The following is a 22,436-nucleotide window of genomic DNA, read 5'->3' as shown; positions in this document are numbered from 1 at the left end:
ATTTAAATAAATTAGACAATCTTTTGGTACACATGACGACGAAGTCATATTAGATTTGATGTATAATTTTTCTAAATTTATATTCCATTATAGTTTTCTTTCCTTTTAAAAATATTTTTCAACTTTCAAATGTACCTGCATGGGAAAAAGATAAAAATTTATTCTATCCCACTTCTAAAACCGAGTTTGATTATTTTTTGGCGTGTCACGTGGTAGGTGAGAGTGAGGGTCCAAAATAACAAGTTTGGGCATGGATGCGGGTTGGTTGGTTTTTCTGAATTGGATCAGAGGAGGATCTTGGTTAATTCAGTTGTATGGGTTTGGGTCGGTGGATGCGTTTGGCCCATTGCAAAGCACGGACATTTTTGTTGAGTGTGTATGATAAGCTAAAAGCTATAGCCTGCTTCTAATATCGACCTTGGAAATTAACTTGTGTATATCTGTGTTCGCACACACATGCGTTGCACGTCAGTGCATACAAAGCCTGGTGACTATTGCAATTAGACAGATTCAAAAATTTATGGCAAAACCATAGATCAAATAATGTTGTTTTTGTCATTCTGGAATTCAGAATGAAACCGGCCTGCAAGGATATATGAGGAGATTGCCTAGATATCTCTGCATGGGAGTGCAACCGCTGGAGAGATTGTCATGTGATGTAGCAGTATACTTTCTGTTTGCTTGCAGGAGAGGAATATTGCATACACTTGTGTCTTTATTTAACCATATAATTAAAAGCACTATACATGGTCTTTGGTTGTTAGATTGCTGGGCGTTGGATATGCTTTAAATGTGGAAGACGTGAGGGTCAAGGAGCTAGCAAGCCACACCCAGTGGAGACATGGAATTGACCCTTCTCCTTTCTTAAATAATGGACAATATTAAACTTTGATGGGGAAATGAAAAGGCATCCAACAGTACCGAGCAACAATAATTGTAAACTAAGCATCCCTAGCTGTCAAGGGATTACTAATTAACCATTCAACACCAAAGAAAAGAGGACCTCCAGAATCTCCCAATAGCATAATCACTAATTTTCAACCGAAGGCAAAATCCCAAAACACATCAACTCATCAGGAAATTTGAACATGGAGCTGTCAAATTTAAATTACAATCACAAGGAAGCAAACAAATTTGCAGTTAACTTGGCAAATCTTGCTCTTCTACCCAGCCTTGTAGTCGTGGACAGTTCTTTTTCAAACAAAAAAGAGAAAAGGAAAAGATTTTGTTTAGATTGGGCTGGTGTGGCGTTGCTTTAGCTCTGCTTGCTTATTTATTAATTATTACACGTATAGTTGGATGGTGCCATAGAAGCACAGGCCCATGTATCATGTATAGCATCCTCACTAAAGAGGCAGAATGAGCTGCATGCTTTGGACTATAAGGCCCACCGATTTACCCAACCCTACTTTGGGTTCAAAGTGTTCAACCCAAAGTTTGGGTTTAACTTAATTAGGTTAGGCCATGCATTTTAGTTTGGACTCGTCAAGTTTGTTGGGAAAAATATGAGTGATTTCCACAAACAAATTAATTGTGTAATGCAAATAAATAAATAAAGTGAGGCATAAGAAATTTAACGTGATTCCCTCAAATATTGAGGTATGTCTACGGGACACAACAGTCCAACTCCACTATTACCAAGGTTCGTACAAAATGGGTACAAAAGGCACAAGTCTTACAACTACACAAAAGTGTATAACAAATGTAACAAGATGAAAAATCTCACTAAATGTTGAAAATAAAGCTCCAAGAACCAACCAAAACACAGTACCAATGTAAGCACAACCGAAAGCCCAATTCGCTCATGATGATTCTTTTGCTTGCTGGAACTTATCTAAGACTGGGCACCCAAGAGTACTTGCAAGTCTCGGTCAAGCTTCTTAGAGAAGCCAACAAAATAAAATAAAATATTACATGCACCACCTTTTTTCCAAAGAGAAGGTGTTGGTGCATGAGAGAGCCAAAAAATAAGAAGTTTAAAACAAAAAGATGGAACACATTTCCAAGACTTGGATCCCACAAGGAGGGACATCCAACAAAGTTCAACTCAACCCAAAGGAACCGGTCGAATTTGGTATTATAGATGATTACTTATATTATATTATTTATTACTTATGAAAAGTATTTGTAGTACTTCTAAGAACAAAGTACTTATAGGCTAAATACTTCCAAAAAAAATTATATGATTTTAAAAAAAAAAAATTAGTTGAAAGATGGTTACAGTCACTTTTAAGAGGGTTCAAACTATGATGTAATAATATAACTAATGTCATATTGTAAGGACATTTTTTTAGTGAAAATAAGAATAATATATTAAACAAGGCTTACAGAGAGTCTAATCAACTATTCGCCAAATAACTTATGATATATTTTCTTATACTGCTGCATCTCTTCTCTATTGACGTAAAAACTTGAATTTTATATGTGCATTCAAAGATTATGGCAATCACATATAAACAAGAAAAGAAAATAACTCAAGAGATCCTTGGGGGCCTTTATCAATGCTCAAACTAAGGATGTAAAAAGTAAAGGAAAAAAGCAGCAATAATGTTCAAAGACATCCATTGTCATTTTGTACTTTCCCCAAAAATCCCTTTTTATAGAAAGTACATCTTTTTGGTATTCAATGTTAAGTGCCTTTAGTTTTTAAGGAGTTATAAGGTTTTCAGGGTCGTGCTCTTTATTTCCCCGATTTTATTGAGTAACAATCACTTCATTTCCTTTCCTTAATTACCTTAGGTTACACACTGTATGTCGAGGTGCCTCTTTCTAGATTACTTTATATAAGTTTAGAATATTTATTTTTCACATTATTTTTCTCTCAAATATTTATTATGAGCAAATTTCATATCTCGATTATGGACAAAACTCATCTATTATTGTAGAAGAAAGTAAAAGAGAGATAATTATATAGAAGGAAGTGAATATCACTTTGTGTTCTTAGCTTACAACTTTGAGATATATATATATATATAGCTATATAGGAGAGTGAGGTTATCCTAACATTCTGATGTGGGACTAAAAAAATATACACTATGTTCAATACTCCCCCTCAAGCTAAAACAAAGATGTTGACAAGTCGAAGCTTGGAGATAGCAGTTTGTAATAAACCTGGGCCAACAGACTTGGTGAAGATATCAGCAACCTGGCCTTTGGAGGAGATAAATTGGGGAGAGATAATCCCAGAACGAACTTTTTCCCTGATGAAGTGAATATCCACCTCATTATGTTTGGTCCTTTGGTAGGCTCTCAAAGGCTTGGGTCCTTAACTATCAAAGATAATATTTATAAACTTAACATACTATCCCAAGTTCAGTAGAAAGTGGGTCAGTCGGGTATCGATCCACGGGGACTTAAAGCGCAGTTATCAAACCACTTCCAATTTAGTTTATTATTGTAATAACTCAAAAAAAATAGTTAAACAAGATTAGTGGGATGATTCTAAAAAAAATTAAAAAATTTAAAAAAATTAATTAAAAATTAAAATTAAAATTTTTAAAAATTAAATAATAATTATTTATTAAAATAATATTATATTATATTATATTTTATATATATATAATAACCTTCAAAATCCTTCCTGAAGGAAGGAAGAAACAACAGAAAGAAAAAAAAGAGAAGTTGCACCCCTCTGTCCTCTCTCTCTCCTCATTATCTCTCCCTCTTCATTCTCTCTCCCTCTCTCCTCATTTTCTCGACGGATACTCGTCTGATCGAAAATCAGAAAATACCGTTGGACTCCATTTTCCGCTGCCGTCATTTCTACTTAAACAAATTGATCGTAGGAGCGGCATAAGTATATTTCATGGCGTAAGCTAAATTTTCACTTTTACCTCAATTTCTTGTAAATCTTAAGTCCAATTGACGATCGGACACCACCACGAGAATTTAGGGATAATTCTCTACAAACCTAGTAGAGCGAATTTCTCGTGGGGTCATTGTAGGCATAACCCCAAAACTGAGATAAGGAGGTTATTAAGGAGCTAATTATTATTTAATTAATGTTGATTTATAAATGCTAGAATATTAGGCATTCTGAGATTGAAGTAAGGTTTTTGGAATTCAGGGCCTGGGTGAGCATCGCGGGTGTAATTTCGGGACCCTACAAGCATAGTTCAGAAAACCAAGTAAGGGTGTTAAATATTAGTTTAAATGTTAATTTAGAGTATATGGAGCCTAGGGAATGTTATGTGGGTATTATTTTGAGAAATGAGTTAATTAATCTAGGAAAAATGCGAATTGCAGGATTTGAGTTTCGGGCGCCAAGGGCATAGAATCTGGGTTTTAACGAGACTCTCAGTAAGTCAGGTTAGGGGAATAAATTATAGTAGTATTTTTATATTATTGATTGAATGAATATGTGGAAAATAAAGTTATGGTATTTTTCCTTGTGAAATTAATATATTATGAATATTAGATGAAAACTGTAGCATTTGACGCATATTGAAAAATGTGAAATATAATGATGAGTAATTTCTGAGAAAATAATGAAATGATAATTATTAATATGTTAGTGGAAAATAAAGAAATGTGGTATTTATATGTGAATATAAATGATTTTTATGAAAATGAGATTGCAGTAATTACTGACATGGGTATTTTGAGAAATGTTGAAATACGTGAAACACGATATACACTATTATGAGGTGATAAAATGTGCACAGAAAATGATGAGAATATTTTTATTAAGATGAATTGAAATATACTGATATGAGATTAATGGTGTATATTGATATGAAAATATTGAAACGTGAAAATGAAAATGTGAATTCTGAAACGTATATACTAGAATATGAATATGGGGAAATGTGAAATGCAATACGGAAGTTGAATGTGATGATTGAAATAAGAATACTGATTGTGAATATTGGGGAAATGTGAACATTGCAAAGTGCAAAAGCTGCAATGGGATTATTGAAATATGATTAATGAAATGTCAATACCGCATAATGATTACGGGTATGTGGTAATGATAACTCTGATGGATGGTTATGGAGAACCCTAATGATGGGTTGTGATATTGAGCACGGTACTGTTGCCAGCGGTGTAGTGCAACCACACGGACTCTTGGTGCATGTGGCGTGACAGTCAACTAAGCTGTTTAGTGGAGTTGTTGTGCCCCCTAAGTCTGGATCTGGGCTATAAGCTGGCTAGTCATACTACAGACATGAGATATGTGATATGATATTTTGATCTAACCGGGTCAGCCAACCGTGGTTAGATCCAGCCTTCAAGTCACACAACCTTGACCATGGGGGGTAGCATGGTGTGGAAAGAAAGATCCTTAGGGTAGACATGAGTTACAGATGCGATGTTGGTACTAGATACCAAGGATACTCATGAGGTGGAGAGTGAAATGGAAATGGAAAGTAAAAGAATGATAAAAATGAGTGAAAATGAGAAATGAAAGAAATAATGGAAGATGATAAATGGAGAATGAAAAAATTGAGAAATGGATCTATGTGAGTTAATAATATAAATAATTGAGGTGAAGTGAAACTCTCCGCCAGAGGGCTTATTGAGTAAGGTGAGTGCCTTGATAGGTATTAGATGTGATCATACCTGACTGCATAACGTGTTAGGGCAGAGGGAAGTTACCCGTATGGGCGGATCATCCTCCCTGTTCTCAAGAACTTCGCAAGTAAATATGTGTTGGAAATGATGAACTTGAGAAATGGTTTTAAAGCTTATAAAAGCTTGTGTTGAAATGGTGATTTGAAAAGTAAAGTGTGTTATAACTGAACTCATATTGTCACACATTATAAATAATTTATTCCTTTTTACTGAGATGTGTCTCACCCAAATTATCTAAACTTTTCAAGAAACAAAGATAGACCAGGTGATAGAGCTCCAAGATTGTAGGGAGTTGAGACATTGATACACAGGGTGAGTTCTTGGACTAGGGAGGTGTAATTCCCTAAGATTGTATTGTTTTTGGGTATGTGATGTATATATGTATGTTGATACTCTGGGTATTGTATTCTGATTGTTATGTATATACCGTCTTCCGCCGTTAGGTTGTATAAATGAAATGACTACTTACCCGGTACCCAATGCGGGTCAGGTCATATGGATGGTAACCGGGTTGTTGACGTGTTCGATTTGTAAATATTGTTGATGATGTGTGAATATTTATTATTGTTTGTTTTATAAAAAAAAATTTGGTATGAAAATCGGGGTTTCACAATTATAGCCTTGTTATGAAAAAGAAGTAAAAAATGGTATTTTTCAATGGTTGTGTAATGACCTGCCTATTTTGCGACAATTTTTTTTTCCATAATAATAGACAATAGAATCATCCTGTCAACTCATAGTCAACCTGGACCCATGGGTGCCAAGGATATACCTAAAATACAACACTAATTCCAAAATAGTGGGAAATCTAAAAACATATACATATACAATCATCCAACCAACACAATACCAGAGTTTTACTATAACTGTCATATATATACGCACATCCCAAAAAAATCCAAAAGTGGCCTAGGGTCACCACCCAAAAATCTGTTAAACCTTGGCAAATTGACTTACCCTTCAGACAAGGTAAAATAGTCGAACTCTAACGCTGCGGAGCTCTATCCGCTCTTCTATCTAAGGTTCCTGAAATGTTTATATAGTTGGGGTGAGACACCTCTTAGTAAGATAAATAAACTAATATCAGTGTGTGGCAATATGTGTATTTTCGTGTTATACATATAACATTACATAAATCATACTTGATAAAACTGTCTATATCACATTTGGAAAAAACATATTTTATCACAATATGGTATAACATACTAAATTTTTATACATATAAATTATCTCATATAACTGTACATGGAAAAACCCTAGATGGATAGCTGGTTAGTGTCATGTCCTACTCCCATATTATGCTGCCCAAAGGCGGGACCTAGTAATGGCTTGCCAACCACACTAGATCAACATAAGTCTGTAAGTACGATGGGTTTGTCCCTCCTGGTCTAGACACTAGAGGGACGCCTGTACTACCATAAAACGTCATCGACTGTCGATCTCTCACTACCCCTTACGGCAAGTGGTATTACTAACATATAAATGATCATGATCATATAGCTACGGTACCGTACTTCGTGAAAGCCTAAACCAAGCCAACTAGGTTCTGATAACATATAATATATTTCTAAATAATGATACATGGCTATTTCATAATAATATTTGTCATGTTATTATTTTCATAAAACCTTGCCTAACATATGATATAAAATTTACGGCCCTTACGCTAGCATAACATATCATAAAAGCACTCGGCCCTTACACCAATATATCATATAAAACCTCGGCCCTTACGCCGGCATATCATATAAAATCCTCAACCCTTACGCCGACTTATCATATAAAATTCTCAGCCCTTACGCCGACATATCATATAAAATCCTTAGTTTGAAAATTCATGTATCATTTTAATATTTTCCTGAAAGTAGTAATAACATGCTTATTTTGAAAACATAATATTTCATCATCATAATTCCCATGGTAAATGTTCTCATGCCACACAAAAGGGTAATATTTAGATCATAAAACCTGTTCTAAAATCATATTTATGATATTATACATGAAAACCATATTTTTTATCAACGACATAATTTCCAACATAATTCTACAATATACATATTTACTTGAAACTAAATGTTGTAAAATAGTAAATACATTTTCATAAGAAACCTCACTTAGTTTATTCCCTTACCTGACTCTCTAGGAAGCCTACAAAATACCCAAAATCACACCCGTGTGTTCCCCAGTTCAACACTCTAAAATTGATATTTTTCTAACAAAACTTCAGTATTATCTTACCTAATATATTCTCCTCAGTCCAGAAACACCAAAAACCTAATAAAATTGAAATTAACTAACTTACCCAATTTTTGGGATGGTCCCCAAGTAGACCTAATCAACAATCCACTCCTGCAGAAATGAAGAGAAACTTCCTAAGAGTAACGTGGCGGCTTCGGATCATCAATCCGACGAAGATTTGACCCAAAATTCTAGAGAGAAGGGGTGGGGGACGAAGAGAGAGAAAAAAAAAAGGGTTTGCATGCTGTTTTCTTCGCTGAAATCCGAATTTGAGCCATTTATACAACTGGCTTCGTCGACGAGGCCAAGTAGAAGAAATTTCGTTGACGAACACTTATTCATCGTCGACAAATTTCAAGCCCTGAAATAACCCCTCTCAATAATTCCTCGTCGATAAGACACGTGTACCCATCAACGATCCCAATAAGCCACTTTGTCAACGAATGCAAAGCATTCGTCGACAAGAACCTGCTGTGACCTCTTTTAAAAATTTTCTTTTCTCCCTCTCACTACAAAAAATAAGGTTATTAATGACGGTTTTGAATTAATCGCTATATTTGCCTCTAATACTTATTAGTGACAAATTTTTCAAACCATCACTAATAATAGAGTATTAGTGACGGATTAAAACCATCACTAAAAAATCTAAGCCTGTCACTATAAATTTTACACCAGTTCGATCAAAAATCGTCACTAAAGTCATAGTATTAATGACGGTTTTAAATTCGTCACTAATGCTCTATTATTAGTGATGATTTGAAAATCGTCACTATTATTCATAGACAACTATTAGTGACGATTTGAAAACCTTCATTAAAACTCTTTAAAAAAAAGACAATTATTAATGACGATTTTGAAACCTTCACTAATACTTAAATTGGACAATTAGTGGTGACGGTTTTAAAATTGTCACTAATAATTTTAAATTAATTTTTTTTCAATTATTAATTCCTGTAAAAATCTGTAAGTACATTTTCGTATACGTAACATTAAACCATAATTGCTAAAAAATTCATAAATTATTCAAAATTCAAATTCAAATTCAAATTCAAATTCAAATTCAAATTTAAATAAAAATACAAATATATTATACAAATTCAAATTCAAATACAAATATATTATACAAATTCAAATCTAAATACAAATACATTATACAAATTCAAATTCAAATACAGAAATTTCATCTGTTTAGATAACAAAAAAAGTCAAAAGCTGCATCCATAGTGCATGGCATCGTGCTGACGTTATGACGGTTGCAAACCCTACAAATTAATAAAGTAAAAAAAATTAGTATATGTTTTTTGAAAAATTTTGCCAACATTTCTCCTATAAATATGACATTTTCCATAGAGATATGCTCCAAGCCTAGGTGTTTACAATAAACAATTCACAATAATCCAACCAGTAATGAATTTTACGAGTGCACGGGAGCTTCATATAATAAGTATTAAATAATGTAACGTGTTCATGCATCTCATAAACAATATATATCAAAATATAGTTCTATGAAAAAATAAAATGTGATGTTTATGGTTTACATGGCTTCCATAGGACTCTAAAATAATTATAATAATCAAATAATGCAAATGAGTCCATGATTGATAGAATTTTCACTTAGTATATGCAAATGTAAATTTAGAGATGAAGTTCAAAGTTCATTTGAAGTTCACTCATTCTTTCAAAAATGCTTTAACATTCAGCACACTATAACTATATGAGCATATGGTATATGGCTATGATTATTTTGAGAAAAAGTCAACAAATTTTCGGCAGCATGCCGTCTATAAATAGAACATTTCCCAAACCTGCAAGTCACAAAAGCATGCAATTCACAATATTTTTGCATCATACATATGCCATTTAGATTAAGATATGAAACAACCTAAAAGTATCTACCAGCAGGCAATACACATCACTGCATCAGCCATGCAGGTGGTATTCCAATCAAGCATGCAGTCCTAATGTCCACTACCAGCATGCAGTTCACAAGATATATCAATCCAAGCATACAGTCCAGAAGTTAAATCATCTATTAAACTGAATTTAGATATATACCCATCTCTAATTGCAACGAGGTCATGGATGACAGAGAAGGACGACGAGGCCGTGGATGGTGGTGGCTGCATCAACGATTCTTTATCTAGTTTACCCAGAGTTTCTTTTCAAAATTGATTTGATATACGACAAGTCTGCCTATGTAGACAAATGTCTTTCATCTGATAGGTTGTCTCTTATAGTTAAGGTATGATTTAAATATTAATTTTATTTCTCTTGAATCTTGATGCCCTTCTTGCAGTCATTGCATCCACAAAACCTATTAGATGAAAGACTAAAAATTCATTTTGTTTACATGGGTAGGCTTATGGCATTTCAAATCAATTTTGAAAAGAAACTCCGGATAAACTAGATAAAGCCCCTCCATTCATTGTATATACACAGCAAATGATATGCCCACTATAAAAAATATAAGTTATCAAAAGTAGACCTAAAATTATATAACAAACCCTTCTCAATGACGGCAAAATCTAAGCTGAGGATATATAACATCCTCAAAATTCTTACCATTTTTTTATTTTTATATATCCATACCTAAGCAGCGGAACACAAATCACATAACCATATATGCATGTAAATACTATACAATACTAGAATCCAGTATATATCAACCATAGCCATACAAAACAAATCCCTCCAGCATTATCTACCCCAAAAATACAAAACTTTGTCAAAACTCACCCTATAACCAGGGTAATCAAAATACTCTCTATCCGCGAGCCTGATCTGCTCGCCCAACTGGCTCACATGAAAAATGTTAAAGTCATGGGATGAGTCGACGCTCAGTAAGTGGAAATATGTTATTACTAGTGTGCGCAACTAAGTTAAGAATACTTAAAAATAGCAACTGAATTGTAAAGTAATAAATAATCTATAAAGCATATCTTTCTTTTCACAATTGAAAGTATAACTGTATCATCTGTATTTTCTACTTTTCATACTACTAATATCATACTACACTCATCATATACTGCAAAACTATATACATATACATAACTGTGCTTATCCCTAGGACTCTGTATGTCATGATTTGACCCCTCATGACAGGTTTGTGCGGCCCGTAGGCGGGACTTCATCTGGTTAGCCCTCCAGATAAGTTAATATACTCTACACTGCCTTAACCTGGCCAAACTGCATCCACTCCTAGGCTCGGGACTGGCTACTACCTCGTCAAACCGGCCCCCTCCACCCAGTGAACCGGGGAGCTGCATACTCTCCGAGCACGGCTGACAGTACCCACACACTATTTGAGATATGTGATTGCACTTTATCTATATATAGCAACGGTACCATGCTCTATATTCTATATCTGTATTGTATCTGTCTGTAATCTTTCCACAAGGATCTGATACTATATACATATATACATATATACTTTTTACTGTTTTCATCATGTTTCCAAAATTACCATAACGCTATCTTTATGTACTGTAAATACTGTAATCTCTGTATACTGTATTTGTAGCATCTTGATGCTACTTCTGTATATCTGTCTGTATACTCTATCTATATACTCTATTTGTATACTCTGTATGTTATGGTAATAGGAAACATGACATGCTATAACACTATACATACTGTTCTGTATAAAGCTGTAATATATATACTGATCTGAGTAAAACTGTATACATGTATATGTGTGTGTGTATATATATATATATATATATATATATATATATATATATATTTGTTTCATGAAACTATTTGTATAAAAGCTGTATATACATGTATATTTCTCTGTATAATCTCTGTAAATATATATCTATGTCTGTATATTCTGTATAACTCCATATACTGGGAAAAACTATATAAACTATATATACTGTCTTTATCTGTGTATTCAGTATAGTATGATATATGATAAAAGTTGTATAAATTCTTCATCACATGAAAATCTACTTAGGCCACACAAGCATTTAAACTCATATTCTGCAAAAACTGTATAATAAACTGGTATAAATATGTGTCTATGAAATCTCTGTTAACATTATTAAAACTCTTAGCATAGCATATTTCCCTTACCTCAACTTAAAAAAGCCTCTACAAAATTCTGGCTCTATACCCGCAGGGTTCCTAACTCAACATCCTAAAAACAAAATCCCTCAAAACAAAATATCAGTATTTTCTTACCTACATCATTTCTCATAATTGAGGGAAAGACAAATACTGAATAAAATGTCTTACCCTGAGATTGGGACGAAATCTAAACCAACTTTTCCAACGATCAGTTCTGGTAGACTTACAAAGAACTTCACCAGGAGCGTCGTGGTAGCTTCAAATCTTTGATCCGGCGAGAAACGGATCCGAAAACAAAGAGAGAAGTGAGAGTGACCGTTTGAGGGAGAGAGGAGAGAGAGAGAGAGGAGCACTGAAATTAGATAAAAATCCGCATTTTTCACTATTTATAGGGTCAGATTCGTTGATGAGACATGTCACCTCGTCGACGAGTTCTTCAATAATTTCGTTGACGAACTTCCTCCCTCGTCGATGAATCTCAGGCTACCCAAAACCTCTCTCGGTATTTTCTTGTCGACAAGATGTGGCTTCATCGACGAGGTCCCTTATGCCCTCGTCGATGAATCCCCTGTATTCGTCGACGAGACCCTATGCAAGCAAAAATCCCGGGTTGTTACAGTAGTCCTCACCTAGTCTTCATTGATGAGGGAATTCATGTGGGTGGGTCTGGCAATAATTCTTAGGCAATTGAGAAAGGTGAGATGGTACAGATTGAAGTGCAAAGAGAGTGTAATGCATTGGTGGTGGATGAAGGCAGTAGGGGAGGAAAAGAAATTCCAGAGGTGGTTGAAGATTGTGTTATGCATCAGTCGAGTGTAAGAGTGCAATGGTGAAAAGATGCTTAGAAAGAATATGGTGATAGAGGAATGGGAGATTGTTGAACCTGCTTTCGATGTACGAGATTTTGTCTCTAATGTTCTACCACATCAAGAGGAGGCTAATTGGTGGTGTGATAAGGAGTTGTTTCCGACTCGAGATAACATGAGTAATCATTTAAACCTATTGTTTGAAATACTGGAACAGGAGAACCAATTAGTGGTTGCCAATACAAGGTTGGATCTAGAACAAGTTCAGCTTGCACAAGAGAATGAGAACAAATTACATGGGCTGGCTATTGACAAAGGCTATGATTTGGAAGGTAATTTATCTCAACCCAAAAGTCTACTGGTAAAAGTTTCCAGTAATGGAGTGAGGCAGTCCCAATGGGTTATTACCCGTTGTGTAAGACTTAATTTATGAGGACAAAAATGATGGCATGGAACGTGCGCGGTATAGGCACATCAAAGAAATGCTTGAGGATTTTTATTAAGAAATTTTCGATATCTATGTTGGCTATTTCAGAACTGTTCATGTAGGAGGAATCTATGTTTCGTTTCACACAATTTTTAGATTTTCCTAACTATTGTTCGAATGAAGCAATGGGAGGTAAAGTATGGGTAATGTGGAATGAGCATGATGTTTTTGAAGTGGTGAGTATGTCGAATCAAATGATCGCGAGATGAGTGGTCTTAAATGGGATAAAAGTGTTTGTCACTTTTGTAAATGCGAAATGCTCCTTTTATGAGCGTAGGGGTCTTTGGACAGATTTGGAAGCTTTACAAGTAGGGTTAATCCTTGGCTTATTAAGGGAGAATTTAACATTTTTTGGGAGGAACTCATCTATTATTTATGAACAATGTTTATTTATTGTATATGAACAAAGTTCATCTATCAATCTATAATGACAAGTAGTTTATGAGGAGGACTCAATTTTTGCATACAAGATGGAGCTCAAGGTTTTTGTCCTTTGTCATTCAGCCAATTAGACTTATTTGACCATTCACTCCTGATCATTTTGCCAGAAATATTCAAATGAGCCCATTTAGCTTCTTGTACTTAGCGGTCACTTTATCATGAACCTATTTGGCTTTTTGTTTTTCTTCATTGTGTCAATTTTATTTAGATGAACCTATTTGGCTTGTTGGAGTTAGTTTTACCTTTTTGGACTGTTTTTTGCAACAGATTTTCCTACATGTAGATGTACCAAAAAAAAAAAAAAAATCTTGTCACATTGTAATCATTTACTTGATATGTATTTATCAATAATTATTATTTCTCTTGTAGATTTGACCATATTGTCACACTCACCCAATTTGTGGTATTATGTTAAATAGAAAATATTCTATGCTTGACCCATTTAGAATGCTTGAAAAAGGAACCACTAGATGCACTATAACTCAATAAATAAATTATAAAATGAATTTTAACTCATTGAATGATTCAAAATTCTCAAAAGGATTATGAGTGATGGCGGTCATCAATTTGTTTGATATTGTCAAATTATTAAAACAAACTTAATTAAGGTAGAGAATCAAACCCATGAAGCCAAAGGCCATATACTTGAGAATTGGACAATGAAGAAGGTAATTTCAAATGAGAATTGAGGATGTGATATTCTAATCTTAGTCCCATGGACACCTTATTAGACACTTAGTGCACACAGTGCTCCATTCAACACGTGGCTCTACAGGTTGGCTATGAATGGTGGACTATAGTTGTCCTTGGATAATTTTTAAGTAAATGCTTAGCCTATACTGTTCTAGGATGGACATTTTGCCTCAAATCATTATCAAGGCAACCTTACTCTCAATTGAAGCATAGGATTCAACAAATCTATTGCCCTTTCGGTTGGGCCTTTTAACAAACACCTAATGCACACTCATTGCAAGGACATGAAAATAATAAATGGATGACACACTAAGATCCTTGATCACCATGCCCATTTTAATTTATAACTTTGGGGAAGACCATATGAACATTTGTGTGCTATTTTCAATGGAGACTAGAAGTAGGACAAGTTGACTAGGCCAATGAATGAATCCAATGCCTCTCCATATGCTCTTTTTGTACACGAGGATTAAAAAAAATTGAACAAATTACATCAATGACTTTTATCATTCGCGAGTCACAACAATCCAAAATCTACTGCATAACTAGTGGGCGACATTAATTGTTGGAATTGGCTATGATAAATAAGCGCCTTAAATGTGGCTTAGGAATTGGGAGGTTGAGCTTAGTTACCGGGGAGCTCATAGTCCTCCCCACAAGTTGAGTGTCTGATATTTGTTTGGTCACCAAAGTTAGGTCCAAAGCTTGTGCTAATTCTTGCTCTTGTTTGTGAATTGAAGTTGACTATGACCTTTTTCCTAACCCCTTTCTCCCTTTCTTTTTGCTCGTGTCCTTGGGCAATGGAGGCAAGGTTCTTCTGGTTTGTGGTTGATCAAGTTGCCAACTACTTTTTATTTTATTTATTTTTTTAAAAGTTTTTTCATTTACTCCTTGAGCGTTGGGACTAAAATGCTCCTTGGTTCAAGGGTTGATCAATGAGATGATATAATTATTAGGGTTAAAGACATTGACCTTTCATGAGATTTCCCAAAAAGACATTAACCTCACTATAAGTTTAAAATTTCTAAAGACCTCCTATGATGTTTCAAAAAATCTATAAACCTCCCTTAAATTGTACTAAAAAAACATAAATCTCTCCTTATATTTTATAAAAAAAGACAAGTCTTTTGAGCGTTACCCAAAAACTAAATGTCAAAGTATATTAGTGATATTTTTGAAACTTAGGGAGATGTTTAATAAGTTTTTAAAACCTTAGAGATCTATATCATTTTATCAAATATCATGACATGTCAATATCTTTTAATCTTATTATTATTATGTTTCACAAACAAACGGTATAAAATTATGTGGAATAAACATCTTTTGCCTAATGTGCAAAAATAAAATAGAATTTATCTTTTAAATTTACATCTTCATAATGTAAATTTTTATTCCAATTTTTCCAATTTACTTTGACATAATCAACTAATTCTATTTTTTATTTTAAAAACAATTTTGCGCGTCCACCTTCTTTTGGGAGGCATGGCGTACTAACAACTCACAGTCCCTTTTAAATTCCCCGCCGGCGCCCCAACTGGCCACCGTTCTCCAACTCAGTCGCCTGCATTTGTTTCTGCGAGAAGGTGACCTTTCTGCCTCATGATTCTAAGCAACCTGTTCATCTGCCTTTCCATGTTTGTACGATATGCTATGCTTCCTTTCACTGGTCATCACCATTTTTCTTTTCACGTATGAGAATTCCACTGTTTTAGGGTTTAGTGTTTCTGTGCGCGTGTCCTTTTTTTAGTCGTTCGTCTGAAATCAAACCTTGAATGCCTTTTTATATATTTATTTATTTATCTATGAAGAAAGGCATGCTGTGCGAAAGGGCTTAATTAAAGATTGAAGCTCAGGTGTGGTTTCTATTTTATGGATCGGGTCCGGCTTTTGTTAATTTGTTATTTGTTTCACTAACTGTCTACTGTTTTTCTAATTTCCAGGTTGAAGGGGTGGAATTTTGTCAGTATGGGAGATTTGTCCAGGTAAAGCTTTTTCGCCCAAATGTTTGGATGTGTATAGTTGGTGTTTTATGATTGCTCATGCCATAAAGCTTGCTCAATCAGATGTTGAGCTGTTCTTCTTGTGGTTTACTTATGGATGCTGAATGTAATTTTGAATAATGAAAAATGGTTTGGAGGATTATTTTTATTTTTAATATTCACGTGTAATTTACCTTGTGAAAGATAGAGCTTTCATTGTTTGCGTACCACACGTTTTAAAATGTAGCCCTTACACACAGAAATGATAGGCCGCTAGGAATATTTGTCTACTTTTTTTTTTTTCCTTGGACATTTGCTGCTTGTTTTTGCTAAGACCCAGCAGTTATTTTACATTTAGTTGAGTACACCTGGAATTATCCTTTAGCATGAATAACTAAAGGAAAGTGTCAGGGAGGATGCCAGAAATACACTCCGGATACTAGTTGCTACGGACTGCCATCTGGGCTATATGGAGAAGGATGAAATACGTCGGCATGATTCATTCCAAGCATTTGAGGAAATTTGCTCAATAGCAGAGCAGAAACAGGTAATGGTTAATTTTCCCTTGTGCTTGACAGGTTGATATATGGAGTGCATTTGTCATAAATATTTTTAGTAATTATTTCTCCACTTATTTTTCTGTCCAACATGGCCTTTTTCTTGATCCCATTACGTCCATTTTTTTCACATTTGGTGGAGCTTTATGGAGGTAAAAAATTTTGGACCACATTGATGGTCTTTATTTGACCTCGCTTCCAATATTCATAGAAATATAATATTTTGAAATGTTTGATTCTATGTGATGAACATTTTGTATTCATAATATTACATATAATTTCCATAGAAGATTTACTCTTTTTACATTTTTCCAGAAAGATTTACACGCATAAATGTCATCCCAAAAATATATTTCAAGTTTCGCAACTGCTCTTTCCAAGCCCTTCCTGTTTCCGTGCACTATCATCCCTGGAATGGCATGTTTTAACTTCATTTGGTACTGCAACCTTCGTCTTGCTGCTTCTTTTCATTTCACTTGACACTCACTTTTGTGCTTTTGAGGCTTGTTTAAAATTTATGATTAACCTAAATTTAATGCTAAAAATTCTGACTTACAGAGCCTACACTGTGGAAAACATTTTTCTCTTATACTGATATGATTTTAATGTTCCAACAGCATAATTCACACTAGCCTTGTTTGGTATAGCAGCAATCTGTTGTATTTGACCAGATGAAATTCAAACCAGAATTTGCACCCACTGCTAGACCAAATTAACAAGGTTGAACATCTAAATATATTATGCATGTTTATCTTACAATACCAACTTTAACATGATATCAGGTGGATTTTTTACTTCTTGGTGGTGATCTTTTCCATGAGAATAAGCCTTCAAGGTCAACATTAGTCAAGGCCATTGAGATTCTCCGTCGTTATTGCCTTAATGATCAACCAGTGCAGTTCCAAGTTGTCAGCGACCAGACTGTGAACTTCGCAAACTCGTAATGACTAATCATCCATTGACATGATCTATGCTTTAGTATTTGCTTATACCTCCCTCCTTTTGTTTGGTTTAAATTGATAATTTCACATTTGGTTGCCAACCATTCATTGATTATTTGCAAACTCTTTGGTGAAATTGTTTTATTTTATATTTTGAAACAATAGCATTGCAAACTCCTCTCTTCTCTCTTTGTGAGCCTAATCTGTTTTTGTAAGTTGGCTAGAGACAAATGTATTTCTTCCCCTAGAAAAGTTATCCTCTTACATATATGTTGTGAGGCCTCCTCCACTATATATTTTCATGATTTCAACATTGTTTTATTTAATAATTCATGTTGTAGATATTTTTTTTTTAATTTTCAATAAGCTGCAAGCATAAGTTTTTCTTCACATTGTGACAGAAATTTTCTCTTTAACAGATTTGGTCATGTAAATTATGAGGACCTTCACTTTAATGTTGGTTTGCCAGTGTTCAGTATACACGGAAACCATGATGACCCTGCTGGAGTGGTAAGGATCATATAGTAAAAAAGCTTTAGTTTTTTGTTTTGATTTATATCCAGACCACTCAAGTTTTCTTGACTTATGGTTCGTTAGTGTCTTTTGGGATATTTTAATAACCTTCACAATGGTTTTCTTAAACTTCAATATGCCATCACACACACACACACACAACTTGTAATATCATGTATATTGTTACAAAATTTATCTTCAGCCACTCATGAGACAAGGAAACTCATGGCATATTCCAATGTGTTTTTGGACTCGATTGCATCACCTTGGAATTGTGGTGTGTTTGCACATGGTGCACGTGCACAGAGTGTATTAAATCATCTTTTATGTCAAAAATTGTGCCTTTACAAAATTCTAAAACACCGTCCCATTGAGTGCCCTCAAGGGAACTCTCAAAGTGGGTTCTAATGTCACCAGCTTTGGCATTGATCATGTACGCTAATGGCAGCATGTCACGTACCTCTTTGATCTCTCTCCTGAAGCTATGTTCTGAGGAGGCATGACAACTCCTTCATGCTTAATCACATAAAATTTTGATCCACCCATCTCATTTACCCTGCCTTTTTCCTCTTCAAAATCCCTCTCTAAATGTCTTCTTCCTTTAATTCACGGTCACATTTAATGTCAGGTCACATTGGCTCGATTGTGTATGCCCCCCTCTTGTTCATTAAAATTGATGGAACCTTTTTTTTTTTTTTCCTGTTTCCTTGGTAATGATCTCATTCTTTAGTTTTGACTGCAGCGGGATGACTTGTTGCATATAATCTGCCTGAGGTACAGCCTAGATTAGTACCAAGGCTGTCTTTACTAGAGGGATTTTGCTTGATGTCATATGTCTGCCCAAAATGGATACTTCTATATCTGCCATTTTTCCCTGTTTATAATAAGAAAAATATGCATTTTGGACATCGTTGAGGCCCAGATGGGTGTGCATCCAACTCGATTTGTGGTTTGTGTATTTATGCTTTTACATTGACACCCATGTCACCATCCTCCCCATTAGCACCTGGGTATATATAATTTACTTCTAATGTTAAGAGAAATTATACTCTTGGACATTGATTTAATTTTTTCATTTCATCTCCTGCTTCTTGTTTAGTTGAATTCATTAAAGTCAATAGAGTCTGCCACTTAAATTATTGAAATGCAACATACTATCATGGGAGTTTGTGAGGGTTTGAAAAATTATTTGGAGATTCTTATTTCTGGTTATTATAGTGGTGTTAGGTCTGAGCATTTTTTTTTGCTTTGCGTTTGTGTTTTGAGGTTTAAGGAGTAGTTAGGTAGTACTTTCAACTTCACCAGTTGTCTTTCCATATGTTCGATTCATAAGATGTCATCCTTTTACACGAAGTCTTTTTATTTATTATTTATTATTTTTTTATAAATACCTTTCCCTGAATTTTCATAAAATGCATGGAAGAAACAAGTTTCCTTTCTCACATTTTATTCTGTAAGTGGTAGTGTAACCAAATCTTGATAGAATCACAGTTAGTGGTGTTGTTTGTGGAGCTGGCAATAAATTTGACTACATTAAATTATTAAAGAACACCAATAAAAGCATTTTATTTTGTTTGAACAATTTTCTTGTTGAATCTTCAGTTGCATCTCTAAATCAAGGGATGCTCATTGGTCTAGTTTTTCTGCTGTGTTTTTTGTAGTGTTTATAGTGTGTTTCTATTTTGATAACAGGACAACCTTTCAGCAGTCGATATACTTTCAGCATGCAATCTTGTGAATTATTTTGGGAAAATGGTACTTGGAGGTTCTGGTGTTGGTCAGATCACTCTTTATCCCATCCTTATCCGAAAGGTCAGTTAGTGGAGTGTATAATAGGATTCTTGGGTGTATGTATTGGTTTTCTTAAACATTGCTCACAAGTTGCAACTCTTCATGAATTACAGGGTTCGACGGCTGTGGCTTTATATGGCCTTGGGAATATTAGAGATGAGCGGCTAAATAGAATGTTTCAGGTGCTTTAATTGGAAGTTGATTTTCAGTTGCTTGATTGCTGAAGTTCATGGAACTCTAATATTTTTGTGGTTTATTTTTTATGCTCTAGACACCACATGCTGTACAATGGATGCGTCCTGAAGCTCAAGAAGGGTGCCTAGTGTCAGACTGGTTCAACATTCTAGTACTGCATCAGAACAGGTATTACTTGTCTTTGCTTGAACTTCAAACCTCAATATTATTAGTATTGGTTTATTTTGATTTTCAGTTGCCAATGTTTATGATGAGTAATTTCATTTCCTTATATTTCCTGCAGAATAAAGACAAATCCTAAAAATGCAATAAATGAGCACTTTTTGCCTAGATTCCTTGACTTTATAGTGTGGGGACATGAGCATGAATGTCTTGTTGACCCTCAGGTGCCACAGAATATGCATATACAACCTTTCTGCTCAATTAAATTTTACGTGGTAGTATCTCATTGAAGGTGGATTTTGATAACAGGAAGTTCCAGGTATGGGTTTCCACATCACTCAGCCCGGTTCTTCTGTGGCAACATCACTGATTGACGGAGAATCAAAGCCGAAGCATGTGCTTCTTTTGGAAATTAAGGTTGAGGCGAACTTGCACACCTTGTTTTAGTCAAGCACCCATTGCTGCTTTTTATTAGGACATTGTTTGACACTGATGCCTTCTTATTACAGGGAAATCAGTACCGCCCAACCAAGATACCTTTAAAGTCAGTGAGGCCTTTTGAGTATACTGAGGTGTGTTAATTTTGCTATATATTTATCTTAATTTTGTTATATATTTATCTATGAAGGCCCTTCCATTAAAACACTTAATTTTCTTGCTACAGGTCATATTAAAAGATGTTGCTGATATTGATTCTAATGACCAAAACTCTATTCTTGAATATTTGGACAAAGTGGTAAACTTTGTTTCTGACATTGGCAATGAAATTTCAGACTTCAGATTTTCTGTTTTCCTTTCAGTTGTTTATGACAGTAATTCTTGGTGGAAGTACGCTATTTCTTCATTTCAAATATATATTAATACCTTTAAGTTGCTTTAGGTCAGAAATATGATAGACAAATCTAGTGAAAAGGTGGTAAACAGATCAGAACTCAAACTTCCACTAGTTCGGATAAAGGTAACACCTGCCAGTGTTCTTCAAATGATAAGCTTATTTGCTTGATCTGATTTTCAACTTGATTTCTTCTCGCATTTATTTGTTCTTTCCTCTGCTCTGTGTTTTGCATCTGCTCACTACTGGTTAAGCTTGAAGATTTCAGTCTAGTATGTTTTAATAATATATAAGAATATTAGATACTGCTTAAGTTGCCATTTTTTTAAAATATTCTTTTCAAGGCATAGTACACTAACTCCCCTTGAGTTTTATAAAAAAGACCTCTCCTAAACCTCCGTTCACATTTTATTTTAAAGTCACTTGATACCCCCTCAATAAAGCAGCTGTTCGTCTTTTTCACAGAATGTGTTGATGTCATTTTTTTTTTTTGAAAATATCTACTTTACCCTTGTTAAAAATTTAAATAATGTGTGTGTGTTTTTTTATTTTTTAAATCTTGCTTCCCCTCATCTCTTTCTTTGCACTTTGTAGATGAAGGTTCTTGAATTTATGTGAGGCGGTATGTTGCAAAGTGCAAACTAGTGAGTGGTTGACATATACATATAGATGGCCAAGAGAGGTGAATCCCCAATCTTTAGGAGCTTAAGCAGAGGAAGTTTGAATCATGCAAGGATGAAGGTACAATGTCCTTGCTCTAAGGGTGACGTAAGGGATCCTTAGGAGTACACTAGGGTGATGTAAAGTTTCTAGACTATGTCCCAAGCGAAAGTGGCAGGCAAAAGTTGTTAAATGAGGCAAAGAGAGGGTATTTATAGTGTTAGGGGTGAATTCATCTTCCGTAATGTGAGGCCATAAAAAGCTCTATCATTAAGAGGAAAAAAACAGGGTAAAAGACACTCACCTCCCCTGAGGTTTTAAAAATGTCACAAACTTCTCCCTGAGGTTTGCCAAAAAGACATAGATTTCTCCTAAAAAAATTTGTCTTTTTGCAAGATGTAAGGGGAGGTTTATGTCTTTTTGGCAAACCTCAGGAGAGGTCTTTGGAATTTTTGAAACCTCGGGGGAGGACATTGTCTTTTTACTAAACCTTAGG

General features: G+C 34.6%; 1 protein-coding gene across 5 annotated transcripts in view; it reads left to right on the top strand.

Moving 5' to 3' along the window:
* The first annotated feature begins 15,756 nt into the window (after positions 1-15,756).
* The window catches only part of LOC131166669 (double-strand break repair protein MRE11), a 37,435-nt gene continuing 30,755 nt past the window's right edge, over positions 15,757-22,436 (top strand). Inside the window, exons 1-14 of one of the 5 annotated variants that reach the window (XM_058125255.1) lie at positions 15,757-15,893; positions 16,123-16,163; positions 16,251-16,292; positions 16,701-16,836; positions 17,629-17,786; positions 18,207-18,297; positions 19,993-20,112; positions 20,205-20,273; positions 20,363-20,454; positions 20,570-20,672; positions 20,758-20,865; positions 20,958-21,020; positions 21,113-21,184; positions 21,329-21,406. In XM_058125255.1, the coding sequence (XP_057981238.1) occupies positions 16,276-16,292; positions 16,701-16,836; positions 17,629-17,786; positions 18,207-18,297; positions 19,993-20,112; positions 20,205-20,273; positions 20,363-20,454; positions 20,570-20,672; positions 20,758-20,865; positions 20,958-21,020; positions 21,113-21,184; positions 21,329-21,406 (1,107 nt within the window). In that variant the 5' untranslated portion in view covers positions 15,757-15,893; positions 16,123-16,163; positions 16,251-16,275. Of the gene's footprint in view, positions 15,894-16,118; positions 16,164-16,250; positions 16,293-16,700; positions 16,837-17,628; positions 17,787-18,206; positions 18,298-19,992; positions 20,113-20,204; positions 20,274-20,362; positions 20,455-20,569; positions 20,673-20,757; positions 20,866-20,957; positions 21,021-21,112; positions 21,185-21,328; positions 21,407-22,436 lie in introns of all 5 variants that reach the window. The other 4 variants (XM_058125259.1, XM_058125251.1, XM_058125247.1 and 1 more) reach the window with 4 other exon arrangements.

This window comes from Malania oleifera, chromosome 1 (assembly GCF_029873635.1).
Source record: "Malania oleifera isolate guangnan ecotype guangnan chromosome 1, ASM2987363v1, whole genome shotgun sequence".
Lineage (NCBI taxonomy): Eukaryota > Viridiplantae > Streptophyta > Magnoliopsida > Santalales > Ximeniaceae > Malania > Malania oleifera.
The sequence above is the reverse complement of the archived record's forward strand: the minus strand, read 5'-3'. Positions and strand labels throughout refer to the sequence as shown.